At 48.1% G+C, this 17009-nt stretch overlaps 1 protein-coding gene across 1 annotated transcript in view; it reads left to right on the forward strand.

Annotated features, from left to right (window-relative positions):
* LOC144119610 (uncharacterized) overlaps window positions 1–12696 on the forward strand; it is a 39710-nt gene extending 27014 nt beyond the window's left edge. Inside the window, exons 10-15 of the mRNA XM_077652185.1 lie at window positions 1937–2140; window positions 4255–4408; window positions 5349–5522; window positions 6344–6535; window positions 8885–9069; window positions 12386–12696. Coding sequence (XP_077508311.1) covers window positions 1937–2140; window positions 4255–4408; window positions 5349–5522; window positions 6344–6535; window positions 8885–9069; window positions 12386–12530 — 1054 coding nt within the window. The 3' untranslated portion in view covers window positions 12531–12696. The remainder of the gene's footprint in view (window positions 1–1936; window positions 2141–4254; window positions 4409–5348; window positions 5523–6343; window positions 6536–8884; window positions 9070–12385) is intronic.
* The last annotated feature ends 4313 nt before the right edge of the window (window positions 12697–17009 follow it).

Raw genomic sequence — 17009 nt, forward strand, 5'->3', positions numbered from 1 at the left:
CGGTCCTCTCGGTATTATATTTATTTAAGTCGCTTATATTTCACTCATTGCCCTTCCTGTTCTGTTGGCTGCCCCTATGAAATGCATTAGCTGCATGCTTTGACGTTTCTTAATCAGAACCTTTTTTTTCTGGGAGAGCTTGTTATAGTATCCATCCTATCCACCCGACCCCCCTCCCTGGCGCACGGCCTGATTACAATAGCAAGGTGTCATTCATCGCCTGCACGCTAGGTTCGTCTTCCTCGTTTAAAGGAATGCAGACACCAAAATTGTAAGGCGTAAGCATTAATTTGCTCAAGCGTGGCGTCCACAGAAAGTGTGCACAGAAAGTGCTAACAGAAAATGTGGACACTTACCCGAGCTTACCCAGGTTACTCGGTAGTAACTCGGGTACTAACTCGGGTAAGTTCGGAGGAGTGGCGCGCAAGGTGCAGCCAATGGGAGGAAGCTCCGGTACTGAATAGGGTAAGCTCGGGTAAGTTCGGAGGAGCGGCGCGCAAGGTGAAGCCAATGGGAGGAAGCTCGGGTACTGAATAGGGTAAGCTCAGGTATGTTCGGAGGAGCGGCGCGCAAGCTGCAGCCAATGGGAGGAAGCTCGGGTACTGAAGAGGCTAAGCTCGGGTAAGTTCAGAGGAGCGGCGCGCAAGCTGCAGCCAATGGGAGGAAGCTCGGGTACTGAATAGGCTAAGCTCGGGTAAGTTCGGAGCGGCGCGCAAGGTGCAACCAATGGGAGGAAGCTCGGGTACTGAATAGGGTAAGCTCAGGTAAGTTCGGAGGAGCGGCGCGCAAGCTGCAGCCAATGGGAGGAAGCTCGGGTACTGAATAGGCTAAGCTCTGGTAAGTTCGGAGGAGCGGCGCGCAAGCTGCAGCCAATAGGAGGAAGCTCGGGTACTGAATAGGCTAACCTCGGGTAAGTTCGGAGGAGCGGCGCGCAAGCTGCAGCCAATGGGAGGAAGCTCGGGTAAGTTCGGAGGAGCGGCGCGCAAGGTGCAGCCAATGGGAGGAAGCTCCAGTATACGTTCGGGTACTAACTCGGGTAAGCTCGGAGGAGCGTTGCGCTACCTGCGCAAGAAATTGCTCGGGAGGAGCCACATGGATCACACAATCCCTACGGGTGGAGGTGACAGGAACAGCCACCTGCCAGTGCAGTGGCGCATCTCTTAACCGCTGCGCCACTGCGCAGGTGGTGGTGTGAGGACTCGCCGCCATCTGTGAATGTTAAGTAGAGAATGACCAAATCTGCATGTATGGGCATTAACCCACTCAGCTCCGAATGGCGTGCGGTTTGGTGACCAACGCAAATTACACAAACCATGCACAAAAGCACCAGCCGAAAAGCGGCAGTGCACAGTGCTTTCGCATTAATAGCACGCAAGTAGCCTTAAGTGTCCCCGATAGATTTTTTTGTCAGCTCTCATGATGCGCGTCATTAGTTAACATTAATCACCCACCGGAATTTACCGATACCCCGTATATGCATAACGTATCACCTAATTTCTTGCCTCGCGCTGTTTTGGTGTCAACCACCCAACGATGCATATCAAGTCACTTGGACTTCAGGTCACGTGAGCCTAAAACCCTGCTATGTACGTCGCTTTCTCATCATTCGTTATCATATCGGCTATTCGGGCAGCCTGGGGTAGAAGTCAGAGTTAATTAAAACGACGAAGCTACATTTGGCGAAGCCCTGTACATTTTCTGTCTCAGTACAGCTAACTTGTTTGCGTGCTTCTCTACCTCATTAGGTTTCGCAGTTCATTATTCAAGTCTAGGCTAATTCTGGTTGTGCGTGATGATTGCTGCTGAAAAGGGCTGCCGTATCGTTTAGCCAGATTTAGACCCTCCCGACAACATGCGGCAACGTGACACCTGGGCCCTTCTATGAGGACACTGTATGCCCTGCAGCTGAGATATACACACCGCAACTCTGTGATAGACGTTGCCCCGTGCTGCGAGATTGCTCCGCCTGCCGGCTGCACCGTGCACCACCAGGAGCAGCAAAATCTTGCAGCGAAGTGCGAGACGGGAGATTCGCTGAAGAGGACTCCGGTGGTGCAGGCCTGGATATGTTGGCGCCCGCTTGCTCTGCAGGGCCTTTGCCTTGTGTCTCGCCGAAGCCGTGCGAGGCATCTGCTTCGTTGTAAGTACCTGCGCTGGGCAAGCCATTATGTGGGGCCTTTTTTTTAGACAGGAATGTGTTCTGGGGCTTGCATTCCAAATCGTTGCAGACACACTTTTGCTTTGTTCTAAACCTATTTCGTCCGCACTGAAGGCTCACCCGGATAGAAAGTAGAGGCCAGCCATGTCTTGTATAGATCGTTAACGGTTTGCAGAGCCGCATAGGTAGAAGAGTGGGTTATCCATGTTATCCGGATTATCGTGGAAGAAGAGGATGAAGAAGAGGAGGAAAAAGTAGTGTACGAAACAGTAGATAGCGCCTTTGCGGGCATTCTTGTATCAATGTCCTTGTAGTTATTGTCCAAGCATCTGATGGCGCACCCAGCGTTTTGCTGCGTATGAAATAAAATTTTCAACTTTCTTTCTCGGTACAGCGGTATTGAAGTGACGTAATTATATACAAATAATTTCCTGATCCCTCTGTACAAGTTTCATGCTTTGTGAATATAAAATAACTTTCAGATGAGGGGTTTAATAGGCTACTTTGGCTAAATAGGCTAAAGAGCATTTCAGAATGCCGCCTAGAAGGCAATCTACACGTAGGGCAAAATGATGATTGATTTGATTGTTGTTAATGCTTTCTTTATATATATATAAAAAAGAAAAAGTCTGACACTAGAAAGGATATTTGAACCGCTGTCTAGTTTGTTCAGAAACACAACTATAATCCGCTGCGCCCCAAAACTTTTTTAAACACAATATTTATTACACGCGTTTAGGTAGAGGAAGGAGCTATATACAGAGATTATTAAGAGTTTAACCAGCCAGTGGCTGCGATAACTCAAAAGATAAATAAACACAAATCCAGAACTGAACACAAAAAAAACACCTGCAGCTAAAAGGAAGAAAGGGAACGATAGCACATCAACAACAAAAACCAATCCGGCGGAAAGTTTCTTTCATTGTAAGTGTCCTTCAACTGGAGCATCATCTGGCCAAAATGTGTTCTTGCATAAACGACAGGCTGATCATTCCTGTCAAACATGCGTTGTTTTCCTCAGGCTGTGCAGTCCAAGAGGAGAAATCATGTTCTAGGGTTCGTAGTCGTGTTGAGTGGTAATGAGGTACCGCACGCGGCGGCAATTCAAAACAGCATTTCTTAACTGCCACAATAAAATTGCATTTTTGCAGCCAGTAAACAATTGTTCGATAGTTTCCAGTGAATCACATGCACGACAGTTTATCGAACAGACACCAATATGCAGTGGCGGTGGAAACAGCATTGATATCAATGCATTGCGTAGATTTTTACGCGAAACAGAGTTTAATTTCTTATTACAAAAGCGAAATGCCAAAAACGGACCGAAGCATAAAGCTCTTGTATCAAACCAGGTAAAGAGGGGCTTTCGGTAAAGCTAGAAGACACCACTAATTTGGAAGGAAGGTGCACGAACTTAACTTGGAAGAATACTGTTATAATTGGATCGGAGCTGTCACGGAATAAGAAGAGACGTGCAACTAACCGTCTGACATATATATATGGTCGTAGCCAACATTCACTCAAAAAGCAAAGAATAGGATAATATTTCTATTTTTTTTAAATTTATGGTATTGATGTATGGGAAATTTCTAGTGTAAGCGTCTTATACCGGAAAGGAAATTTATTAGAAAGTAGAAGAAAAACGCAGCCACATACCACCGTTGGGATCCTAACCCACGACCTCCACATGTCGCGTGCGGTGTTCTACCAACTGAGCTACGGCGGCGGCTGTCCAATCTTCTACTTTCGAGGGTATTTATTTTGCATGTATCCTAACCTTGAAGAGTGCTCACCAGCACCCCCTCGACCTCACATAGCAGTGCACCAAAACCCAGTTCGCCAGCAGAAATAGGCCTGAAAAGGTTATCGCGCCGCATCGGCTCGGAACTGGGGGATCATATAAACTTCACAAATGTTCGGAGAAAGCTTTGAATGTAATGTATAGCGCATTGGAGCACCTGCCGTGGATAATATGTTTTCGTTTCTAGAAGCATACTATACTGGCCTGGGCTTGACCAAAAATTGAAAGTCGCTGCTAAACAAGTCTGAGTATACCTGATCTTTCTGAGCTTCTGATCTGAGCTTTGGTCTTGCAGATCAAAAAGTGTGCCGCTGGCTTACACGCTGTATGAACCGAGGAATGCCACCTTGTCTGAAGCACCACCGATAATAGTTCTGGACGGACTGTTCGGCAACAGGGACAACTGGCGCGAACTTTCCGAGGGAATGGCACGTCTCACGGGAAGGAAGGTGAGCTCTGTTTGCTTCGACCGAGGCCGCCAAACGCGTTTTCTTTACGTTATCTACTTCTCGTATATTTTTGTAAATTGTTCCTCATTTCTTGAGGCAGTCGATTACGGAAGTAACTTGACGCATGTGTGCGGGCACCAGTGCAGCCATTCCGGTTGTGCATGACGGAAAGACTTTTTGCTGCGAAGCAACCTTTATTGAAACGAGTTCTTCGCCGTGAACCAAGGTGGTAGGCAGCTCGATCGAGCTACAAGGCGGCCCTAATCTGGAACGAAGCATGGGTGTTAATGAAATTCTTATTTTCATTTCATTAGCCAATATTCGCTAGTAACTCAACATGCATTCATGCACTCAGTTTGCCCGCAAATGTGGCGTCGGAATCATGTGGAACAAAGTGTGACTTTTCAGTAGAGTGGAGAGCTGGGCGAGTCGGTACATGATTGCAGAAAGAAAACCAGCGCAAAAGACGGAGACACAGAACAGGAACACAGGACGACGAGTCGATAGTCCAGCGACGTCCTGTGTTCCTGTTCTGTGTCTCCGTCTTTTGCTCTGGTTTTATTTCTGCAAAGTGTAACTATACCCGGCGCAAATTCACTGCTCGCTTTTCACGCTACTTATTAGCTTGTAGTTCCATTGTTGTTCTTAACAGGCTGCTTAATTCTATCTCTCTCTGTGTGTGTGTGTGTGTGTGTGTGTGTGTGTGTGTGTGTGTGTGTGTGTGTGTGTGTGTGTGTGTGTGTGTGTGTGTGTGTGTGTGTGTGTGTGTGTGTGTGTGTGTGTGTGTGTGTGTGTGTGTGTGTGTGTGCCTGCCTGCATGTGTGTATGTGTGTGTGCGTGCGTGCGCCTGAGTGTGTGCGTGTGTGCGCGCGTGTGAGCGCGTGTGAGAGAGTGAGAGAGAGAGAATCGAGCTCTCAAAGAACCCCACCTGCATTTCCAGGTCTATGCGGTGGATGCGCGCAACCACGGCGACAGCCCGCACACCCCCGACTTGGACTACGCGCTCATGGCCGCTGATGTGGAGCAGTTCATGCGCGACCAGGGCCTGCCCAGGGCGGCCTTCATCGGCCACAGCATGGGCGGAAGGACGGCCATGCAGCTCGCCTTCTACGCGGTGAGCATAACCGCGTCCCCTCTTCGACACGACTTCCTTATATGGAACAGCTATATGGCGAAGGCGCGCAGTGGCCTTCAGTACTACTGTACCTGGTGTAGCTACTTTCCGGTGCGGCAATGCCGGCGTACAGGGCGTCGAGGCAGCTTCACCACTGCGCGGTGGTGTCCTTCAGGTATTCCGGACAAAACAGGATCAGATGCGAAGGATGCTACAATAGAGAGACTTAGCATAGCGTAGACGTACTAATGTAGACGTGCAGCGGAATTACCGGATGCCGGCTGCGCATGGGCGGTGCCAGGTGGGGTCATTGCGCATGCGCAGTTGGCGTCTGGTAATCGGGAATAAGTCTACGCTGTTACGTCTGCGCTCTTCTAAATCTCTCTATTGCCTGGAACGTCTTTTTCTCTGCATACTTTTCACTTCGTGCTGCATTTCGTTGCGACGTGCCAATGACGATGACAGTAGGGATAATGTTGGATGAGCTGATTAATGTAATTAAATCACCAATATAACGGCACTGTAATGCATATTATTTTGCTATTACCACCTCGTCTTAATTATATCGTCAAAGTAATGCAAGTGTAATTACGCACTTACGATTAGTGGATGCTGATCCAGTGAGCATTTCTTCCCTTCTTTTCTATATGAGGGTTACACAAGTATACAGACACCTTTCGGAAATTCTATTCGATAAAATGAGGACAAGAACTCTCAGAGAGGAGTTCTTAAGGCTCTGCGAGTGCGGTCGCATATCGCACTCGTCGGAGCGTACGCTCCGATGAGTATACTCGCAATCTCGTTCCCCGTCGCTTCTGCAGCCCTCCCTTGTCGAGCGACTGGTCGTGGTGGACGTGGGCCCGTCTACGATACCGGCTGTGGTGGGCAACTACCTGGTCCCGCTGCAGCTGGACGCGATGGACGCCGTCCTCCCACGGCTCTCTCCGCATATGAGCTTCCAGGACGCTCGCAGAGAAGCCGATCGCTTCCTTGCCAGTAGGACAGCCCTCGAGGTATAGTTGTCCTGAAGTGGTACACCATCTTCAACAGGACCTCGAAACAGAGGTCCTGCTTCGCACTGCAGGGCGAAGGTGTTTTCGAAGTAATCAATAGTTGTCTTGCGCCAGGCACATCCGCTTAGTTGTATTTCTACTGCAGCAGTTCTGGCTGCGGCAGAAAGCTGAGCCGTTTACACCCTTTATTCTTTTCATATTCATCTTCAGGCCTACTCTCACAGGTTGGGCGCATGTTTAACTCTGAAGATAATGGATGTTGGCCTGTATCGGTAGATTACCCAACTGAAAACGGAGCATTTATAGGCAAGGAAAGGCGAAAGAATGAAATGCAGATGTCGCCACCATCGACCATTTTCGCAAGCAAACTGGTCGGACGCTAAGCCCACTAACGAGGGTCCCTGAGGCCAGGATGTACTCGTTCCCGTTGGTAATCACGGTGTCCCTTTCGGTCTCGTCGTTATGAGTTTCTCGTCATAAGAAGGTGTTCTAATTATGTTTAAGTTATATAAAGCTGCCAAACAAACATCGACATAGCCAGAAAGAGCCGTACGATCGAGTTCTACTGATATAACAAACCTTGTGTTCAGCTGTCCTCCTGGTCGGTTTTATGTTTGCGCATATGACTGTCTAATTGTCGTTCATAGGAAAGACTTGACTGTACTCCGGTGTATGTAATAATTGTTCGTGTGCATGAAATCTTTCCCAACATCGGCGTGTTTTTAAACGTGGTGTACAATCACCTTTTGTTTAATTTTTGCCGCCTATTTACATGCTTTACAGCTGAGCCTTGAGTCCACCTTCAGATTGGAGAACCTGCACTTGCGTTGACGAATACGTGGTTTCACACATAAAACCGTCGGACATACTTTCTTCCAGAAAATCCACGTTGGACATACTTTCTTCCAGAAAATGCACCCGATAAAATCGTCTGCCGTTGGAAATGGCAAAAATAAATAAACGACGTCTTGTTATAGACGTACAAGGGGCTTCCCCTAAGAATATCAGAATTTTTTTTCAAAATATGCTTTGTGAGTTGGAAGAGCGCTTTTTCTGTCCTATATAACAATGTCAGCCTCGCAGCGCATCTGAATAGAGCTAAAACGTGCTAACTAGCACGTTTTAGCACGTTGAATAGCCAACTTCTGAGCTATTACTGTATTTATCGCGAGGCTTGTAGCGCACCGCCAGTACTATACGTATCTCAGTCTTTAGATTTTCAAGAATGCCATTCTGCAGCGCACTCAATTTGGGGATCGCGGACGGCCGAAAGCAAAAATGCGCCTGGAAAGAGCCCTAACCACGCCTACGAGCGCGGGTCGCACAGCAGTGTCAGTGTCACAAGCGTTTGCGGGTAGGTAGGCTGGAAACGCTGATTGGTCAAAAAAAAATGACGTCACGTTTAGAACGTCACGATCACGTGACTTTTATTGACATCATGTTTGGTTGAGGAGAGACACATTTTCCCTAGATTTTTCTCGGAATTCCCCACGTTTTTGACAGCGTGACTGGGAGCGGCGAGCGGACAGAGGGCTTGCGCACGTGAGGCGCGCTCGTGGGCGTGGCTAGAGCTCTTCTCTTTCTAGTCTCGCGGTTTCGCGTTCGCCGGTACATGGCCCCCGAAACTGCTAACGCTGCAGCGTTGACGAGAATGATATTTTGAAAATACATTGACAGATATGGTTGTTTACTTACGGTGGGCTACAAGCGTCTCAATAAAGTGCCTAACAATAATAGTTAAAAAGCTAACTATTCAATATTAGTTGAGCGGCTTGCTAGTTAGCCCCAATGGAAGTCTTATTCCCGGCCAAAAAGAGGAAAATAGCAGCAAAATAAAGTGGAATAAGAAGCAGCCTGCACCTGCTAAGCATCAGCAGGCTTAAAACAAATCTAAAATAAAAGAACAGGGCCAAATTGGCTAAAGATGAAATTTAGTTTAAAAAGCCAGTTGCAAATAAATCACCAAAACTTCAGTGAAGAAGACCCAAGACACGTACCTGACCCTATTGTCCTACAGGTCAACTGCACTGAAAAATAGCTACAGCCCCTCTGAACTGCTGATGGGGAGGAGGTTGCGGACAAAGTTAGCCCGTCTTAGCTGTGTTCTGATGCACTGCACCGCTGACATTGTCATCCCAAAAAAGCGTTCTAAATCAAAAAGACTATTTTTGTAACGTCACTGACAGTGTTACGTGGTTGTCGGCCTGTCTTTTTGTATGTGTCAATGTAGCGCCTTCTTTCACAAGTTAACCTGCGAAGCCAACTAGCCCGGCGACATGCCTTCGTGAAGTACCTGAAACGCGCCTGCATAAAAAATGCGCTGACGGTGTTGTTCGCCCCTTCTGGCAGAACCCGTCCATCCGAGAGCTCATTCTGGCCAACTTGCACAAGAGCGACAACAAGTACGGCTGGAAGGTGAACGTGCAGACCGTCAGGAAGGACCTCCCCAAGCTGATTCACGCCGAGCAGCTGAAGGGTCGCAGCTCTGACGTCACCGCACTGTTCGTCTGCGGAAAACTCTCCCCATACGTGACGTGAGTCTTCACACTGGCTGCTGTACATCGAATCTCTGGGGTTCGCACTTGGATGGAAGCGTACATTACTGAGCTGCAGACTCCCAAGCATGACTCTGACAAAAGAACACAAAAAATAGATAGTCCAGCTTTTCAGTGCGGTCTGCTATAGCTGGGTCGACGACCTTACGCTCAGCAGCAGGACGACACAGTCGCTGGGCGGTCGAAGGTGCCGGCCCGTCCACAGTTGACAACTTCGGTGTTATGTTACGTCATGTTACGTCATCTTATGTTATGCGCTGTACGTGGGCAACACATGGATGGACGTATTTGTGGAGACTGAGGTATTATTTCCAACCACTTTGGGTCCTTCACAGGGAAACTGAGGACAGAAGGCCTGCACCGGTAGATTACCAAATTCTAGCTGCAAAAACGGTACTTTCAATGAAGAAGCAGATTTTATTAGTAAAAAAAAAGGAGGGTACACTTGAGCTTCGTCTTAAAGCGGACCTGAAACACTTCTTCAGGCATGACGCAATAGCGTTAATGGGTTAACGGGTTAACGTGGTTAACGTCAATGGATTAACGTGGTCCATACTTCCAGTAAATCTGGTTGTCCTAAAAAAATAGCCCTGGTTAAACCTGGAGTGTCGCGATAGCTACAGCTGGCCGGGTGGAACTTGTTCAGTTTAACTGCAAAGTCAGTCTTTCGCCGCTCCGTTTCGCTGGGCGTTCCTTCTTCAGCTTCGTCCCACTTGACACGGCGCATGCGCACAGCTGTTGCAGCTCGGTTTCACCGGCGCGCCGCGCCAACAGCAGCAGCTGCTCCACACCACGTGGCTGGTCACGTGATCAACCACGTGACGAACCACGTGATCAGCCACGGCGCCGCACCACCGGCAGCTGCTCCGCACCGCGTGACCAACCACGTGACAGCGTGGCGGCGCCGCCACGCCCAAGGCCCGAAATGCTACCGTAATGTAGCTATCGCTACAAAATGTAAAAGCCTTATATTAAGGAACCGAATACTGTCCAGTGACGGCGTCTCGTTGCTAACGACTATAGAGGCGAAAAGCCGGCGCGTACGTGTTAGTGGCTTCGTGTATACTTAGCGCCCCACGTTTCGCAATAGTTTGCAAGTTAGCGCTCGTGTGTGTTCTTCTCTCCCGCTTTTGTGTGAAGTTGAGCTATTATTGAATTCATGTGTTACCAACACGCCCAAACAGCCGCTTTATACGACTATAGGATACACGTTTCATCATCATCATCAGCCTGAATACGCCCACTGCAGGGCAAATGCATCTCCCATGTCTTCCAATTAACCCTGTCCTTTGCAAGCTGCGCCCACCCTATGCCTGCAAACTTCCTAATCTCATCTGCTCACCTAACCTTCTGCCGCCCCTGCTACGCTTGCCTTCTCTTGGAATCTACTCCGTTACCCTTAGGGACCAACGGTTATCTGTCCTTCGCATTACATGCCCTGCCCAAGCCCATTTCTTCCTCTTGATTTCGACCAGGATGTCATTAACCCGCGTTTGTTCCCTCACCCACTCTGCCCGCTTCCGATCTCTTAACGTTGCACCTATCATTTTTCTTTCCATAGCTCGCTGCGTTGTCCTTAACTTAAGCTGAACCCTTTTCGTTAGCCTCCACGTTTCTGCCCCGTAGGTGAGTACCGGTAAGAAACAGCTGTTGTACACTTTCCTCTTGAGGGATATTGGTAAACTGCCGTTCATGACCTGAGAGAACCTGTCATATGCGCTCCACCCCATTCTTATCCTTCTAGTTACTTCCCTCTCATGATTCTGATCAGCTGTCACTACCTGCCCTAAGTAAACCTTTACTACTTCCAGCACCTCGCATCAAATTATCCTGCCGTCCCTTTTTTCACCCGTCTCTTGAACTACTCCAGTGCTTCAGCCAAGTTAGCAGTCAAGATACCGATAAAGAGAAAAAAAGAAAGGAGGAAAGGTTTGCGTATGCTAGACGAGTTCATCGAGGAAAGCCAAGCATGCTGGTAGCATAAATTACGGCCGACTCAAGAGCCTTGTACTGCGTGAGGCGGAGTCTACTCGAAATGACTTATCGCTTGTAACCATCGGCATCCGAAGTAAATGTGGTGTTGGTGTTGGCGGTGCGGAATAGCAAGCTAGAGAAGGCTCGCGACTGTTCTTGTATGTGAGATGCAAAAGTCAAGGACCACGGGTATAGAAAAGACAGGGTGCAAAGGCTTCCGCACAAGGAAACTTTTCCACGATGTGCAAAGCTAAGTAAGAGAGGTCACCCCCTTGACGTTCTGTCAAAGATAGCTTTGCATCAGAGTTGGGCCTTTAGACTGCGCACGATGGCCTATCGAAACTCAAGCAGTACTACCATCGTCAGAAGTAAAGAAAAAAAACGAGTGTACGATTAGCATGCTAACAGGCAAAACCATTACTCCCGCATTAGAAAAACCGGTGCTGCAACGAATACTCGAAACGGAGATTGAAGATGTGGCACCTTGTAGGGAAACTCGAGCTTTTTGATGGGTAGAGGCGCTAACTACAAAGGAATCGATGTTTTCCAAGATGGTGTCCTGGTCAGTATGGCCTCGTCTCCGGGGTTTTCACGGCCGTGGAAAGGCCAAAGATATGCGCCAGAAGTGCGCTCGCGGCTGAGTAATCAAGCTTAAAATCTTACCCCGCAGGTACTTAGACGCCGACGGTAAACAGAGTTGAGGGAGAGATTATTTTGAAAGAGAGAAATAGACTTCAATCAACTGAGCAGTATATGTCTCTCCGTGACCTTCAAAAATGTATTCGCTGGCTTTCCGGCGCATATTTAGCGATTAAAGTATGTGGTAGGAAACTATAAAATGAAATATGAATTGCTGTCTAAACAAAGGCGGCTGCTCGAGAACAAGATTCAGGAGTGGCAACGTAAAAAAATATAGCCTTGTTGCTCTTTCGATACGAAAAGATATGACACTTAATGATTCATACATACACGAATGATAAGCTTGAAAACTACATCATACTAAAGACTACACATCACCCATTTAGCGGCGTAGATAACAATACAATAATACAGCGCAAGGTACAGCATTAACACTGAGCGCTATTATTCTTCAATAAAACGCAACATATTGGTTTACCATTGTTTCAAACGTCACCGCAGGTGCCATTAAAAAATATCGGGTCCCTCTTCACACGCAGTTATCAAAAGGCGTTCACGCATCTGTAACAGCAGTTATATCGTCATACCATTTCGAACTCCGGACCCGTACCCGGCACAGTACGTTTACCAAGCGTATCTCTCCCCCACCCTCCAATCTCCCCCTTTTCGACATCGTTTGCAGGATCGCAGAGCATGGCGCCATCCGGCGGGCGTTTCCCAAAGCTCGCATCATGCCCGTGGAAGGTGCAGGGCATTGGGTCCACAAAGACAAGCCCGCTGTGTTCTTGGAGATGGTCAGGGATTTCATGGCGCAACCACCTATGTAGCCGACGTCCACGCTTGCCTTGTCGTTGTCGGTGCGCTGCTTGTCGGTGCACACAGTGAAGAAAATTACCGAGTCAAATTAACAAGTGACAAGGTTTGACTCGTTCGAGCCGTTAATGAGTAGTCTGAAGCAACAACGGTGACTCCTTTATTCTGCGGAATAAAGGTGGGAGGGGCCTCCGAGGCATCATCCGGATCAAAACTGTTAACCTTCGCGCAGTGCTTACATTATAGATCGCGCATAATAGCTTCAGCCTGCTACGCCAATGCTTGGAAATGTATTGAGAAATCTCCACGTCATTTCAGGTCATTTTTGCCGCCAACATATTTGCACTGTCTGGCGAAATGACATGGGCGTTTGAGAAAATCTCTGAAGACACCATTGCTAGCTTACTCGCTGATCATATGTGGTTGCGGATTCCATCACAGGGCGCCAAGATGGCAGCGTGCATTACACGAAGAATAAACTCGAGTTACGGGTATCTTAGCGAAAGTTAGGAGATGGACATGGGCAAGACATTTACCGTAAATTACTGAAAGGAGAGTACCGTAAAAACTGATCTACAGTCCTCGGGTTATACTTTAGAAGTTTAAATGATGGGATTTAGGGTCTATCTATAGGTGCGGACTACACAGCATTTTGTTTTCAATATCGCCCGATGTACCATGAAATACCTGAAGCTATTCTGAGTACAATGCACCGGGTGAGGAGAATCTAGTAAAAAAAAAGCCATGTTGGAACCCTGCTGACTATGAACTGGGTGCAGGCTGTATGCCGGAAATCACGGCAATATCGGGAACAGATAACCGCTGTCCTGCAGTCATCCTATCGCAAAACAATAGTGTGGAATTGAGCTGAGATCGAACCAGCTTTACCTCGCGCACTCGGCGTTCACCATTTAAAAACTCCAGGTTTATTAAAAGGTATGTATATACAATAATGATATCATGGAGGAACCTTACTGAACACAGCTGTATGATGCAATAACCTCCTACAGGCTATGTCCTGCAAGTGTCTACAATCCGAATGGTATTTGATTTGGTTTAGTTCATGGGGGTTTAACGTCCCAAAGGTACCCAGGCTGTGAGGGACGCCGTAGTGAAGGGCTCCGGAAATTTCGACCACCTGGGGATCTTTAACGTGCACTGACATCCCACAGTGCTCGGGCCTCTAGAATTTCGCCTCCATCGAAATTCGACCGCCGCGGCCGGGATTGAACCCGCGTCTTTCGGGCGAGCAGCCGAGCGCCGTAACCACTCAGCCACCGCGGCGGCCCGAATAGTATTTAATGACATTTGTATGACAACTGCATTATTTAGTAAGAATGTATGACAGTTGAATGGTAATTCTATGACATATGCATGACAAACATGTATGATGTTATTGCATCATACAGTTCTTTTTTTTCACTAGGGATATAAACCATTGCGACTCAAAAAAGGATATACCTTGAGGAAATGTGAGCTAGTTTTGCTTTTAAACCTGGACTTAAGTGTGACGTGCTTCTGATTTGATTGGAATTTTTTTAGACTTTTGGGCTACTCGTCTCTTCCATTCAGGCAGCAGAATTCAACTCCAGAGAGAAATATAACTCTCTGCGGCCCTGGGCATGGTAAACCAGTGCTGTGCCTCTTCTTCTTGCTTTTTTTTTGGTTAGCTTCTTTTATATTAGCTTTGAATACGGCACTCGTATGTAAAAAAAAAAAAACCTTTAATACAAATTCTGAAGTCGAACCAACAACGCCCACCAAGCATGATCCTCAAGACATTCTTAGTATCGCAACGGACGGACAAATGAATCCCAGTTGGACTGCTTGTGGACCAGCTAGGGACAACCTCAGGACGTCTGAACATCGTGACGTGGGCATCCTGAGGTCACACTCAGGACGTTTTTGCGTTTTCTTGGCTACTTCTGTGCTCTATGGACGCTGCTCCGTCTCGGACTGTTAAAAGGGGCTAGACTTTCCCGACTATAGCCTCCGTACTGGAGCGGTTCACTGAAAGCTCATTACCAAAGCAGGATGCCCCGAACGTTCTGGTGTGCCTTATTATTTTTTTATCCGATCCGGTGTTACTACTTCTTGCATGCCTTCTTATCCGTTTCGACTAGGCTATAGAGCACACTCAAGTTCTTTCACGTCGAGCGGTGCAAGTTTTGTACTTGTTTTTCTTTCTTAAGGTCGCGCCACATCACAGCGACACGTGCGGGGACTTCAAAAGGCCGGCTACACGTCACGGTCGCCGGGGGCTACGCGGCAGCGTGGCGATAATGCGCCTCTGCGAATGCACGAAGAAGCGTTGCAACGAGATATGGTCAGCGGGAAGTCGCTGGAGGCGGTTTTTTTGTTTCTGTCTTGCTCGCGCAATCTACGAGCTACGAAGAAATACGCAACGAGTGAAAGAGAAGGTGCAGAGACACAAGTGAAACTTGTTGGCTCGCCTGCCCCATCGTTGTCAATTAATGTTTGTTCGACTCGCGAGCGCTCCGGATGTACTGCCCCAAGCTTCGCGAGTCAGTCGTTCAAGGCACGCCGTGAGCAAGTCTGTCGCGGAAAGAGCGAGTTGTTTGGCGCTGAAAAAGGATTACAATTCTAGAAGGCGATGCTGCAGTAGTCGTTCGCAGTAGCAGCATCGACATGCATGCATGAGACAGCACTGGATGTCATCTACTTTTGCGAGCAAGGACTGTGTGGTAGATTCGGATGAGCCGCCTCACGCAGTATACGGCCATAAAACATTGCACTCAGGGGAGAGAAGGATACTGCGTGAAGGCTACAGCACGTGTCCTCTTCTCCCCCCCCCCCCTCCTCCTCATAACGCCAGCGGTAACACCAAGCTGCATTTCGGACATACAGTTTTACCTCGTTATAACGAAGCCGAAAGGGCCCGGTGACTACTTCGTTATAGCCAGTGTTGACCAGCTTCCAAATGGAATCGTCATTCCTTCGTTATATCCAATATCTCGATATAACGAGGTTTCACTTTATATCAAGAGGCGTTGCAGTTAGAGTGCGAGACCTGACGCAAGACGTGGATGCGCTACAGTCGCAGTCATGTAAACGCTGCTGCTGTCTTCAGAGGACCTCAACTCAAGCTAACCCTGCGCAAGCAAGCTACAAATATACCACAGCCAACCTTCTGCCCAACGTTTCGTCTATAGCTCAGCCCCCACTGCCCCACTCGCGTCTTAGATGTTGCCACTTCGACTAGATGTCGTCTATGTTTTAGTTAAAGGGACACTGAGGAGAACTCTATCATTTTCTTTTGTTAGCAAAATCTGATAGTTCGGCATTTCATGGCTTTGTTGCCGCTGTCCGGGCGCGAAAGATGCATTTATTTCAAAGAAATTTGGATTCGAAGATGAAAAAGTTTTTCCCGCCGCTCTGATTCAAACTCAGGGAACTCTTATGACGCCACGGCAACTCTTATGACGTCTCAGAACGGAGTGACGTGATACGTGACGTAAACGCAGACTCCGTGATTTTTGACGGCTAGCGGTGCGGTGCGCAACCTTCCTTTACCAGCCTCAGAGGTTCGTGGCTTCCATGAAGTAAGGTCTTGTCCTAGGAAGTCATCACGCTTCTACTTGCGAGATTGGCCTGTGGCGGCGACACCTGTATTTTGGTTCTTGCTATTTTCTACATTACAAGAGCTTTGTTTTCAGTAAGAGTGGCGTTTTTGTGATCAGGAGCTGCTATTCTATCGATACAAACCAACTTCAATTTCTCCTCAGTGTCCCTTTAACGGTTGCTGGACACACGTTCGCGAGTTTGAATTCCGGGCTGTAGCGGCCGGGTCTTCGGCGGCGCTCTTCCTACTGCACAGTTTAGCTGTAGCGCGTTAAAATTTATTATTTATCATCTAGTTAAGGAAGGCGAACTGCATACGCTGAGGGCGTGCGCTTGCTTGAATTTTTACTATTCCCTTTGGTAAGAATGTACACAGAGGGGTAGCTAAGAGGCAAAGTTACTATAGAGCATCATTCCTCCTCCTCCTCCTCCTCCTCCTCCTCCTCCTCCTCCTCCTCCTCCTCCTCCTCCTCCTCCTCCTCCTCCTCCCGAGGTGTATTTTATATCCCCATAAAACGACCAACGGTGACGATGTCTGACAGCCGCTGAGCATAGACTCCGTAGGATTATCTCCGTCACTTAGTCGGTGCACGAAGGCGTCAATGTTAATGTGCTGGCAGCAAAAATGTACGTTCAAATGCTTCTTTTTTCTTTCATCCCCTGGAGCTTTCCTAAGTTGCTGCACGGATTAAATAAACACTTATTGGTACATTTGTGCGCAGCACTGCTGTCCCTTTTTAGTAATTACGATACCGTCGTCTTCAAGAAGGGCTGCTCGCACCCGTCGACGGCGACTCTATACGGTTGTGGAGTAAAAATCAAACCCTACAACGTCCGCCTGTATATCAGTGATATGAGAGAACCCGGATACTCTGCAGTAGGTCAACAGCCCGCTCTCTCCGAGATAGTGC

This window comes from Amblyomma americanum, chromosome 2 (genome assembly GCF_052857255.1).
Source record: "Amblyomma americanum isolate KBUSLIRL-KWMA chromosome 2, ASM5285725v1, whole genome shotgun sequence".
NCBI lineage: Eukaryota > Metazoa > Arthropoda > Arachnida > Ixodida > Ixodidae > Amblyomma > Amblyomma americanum.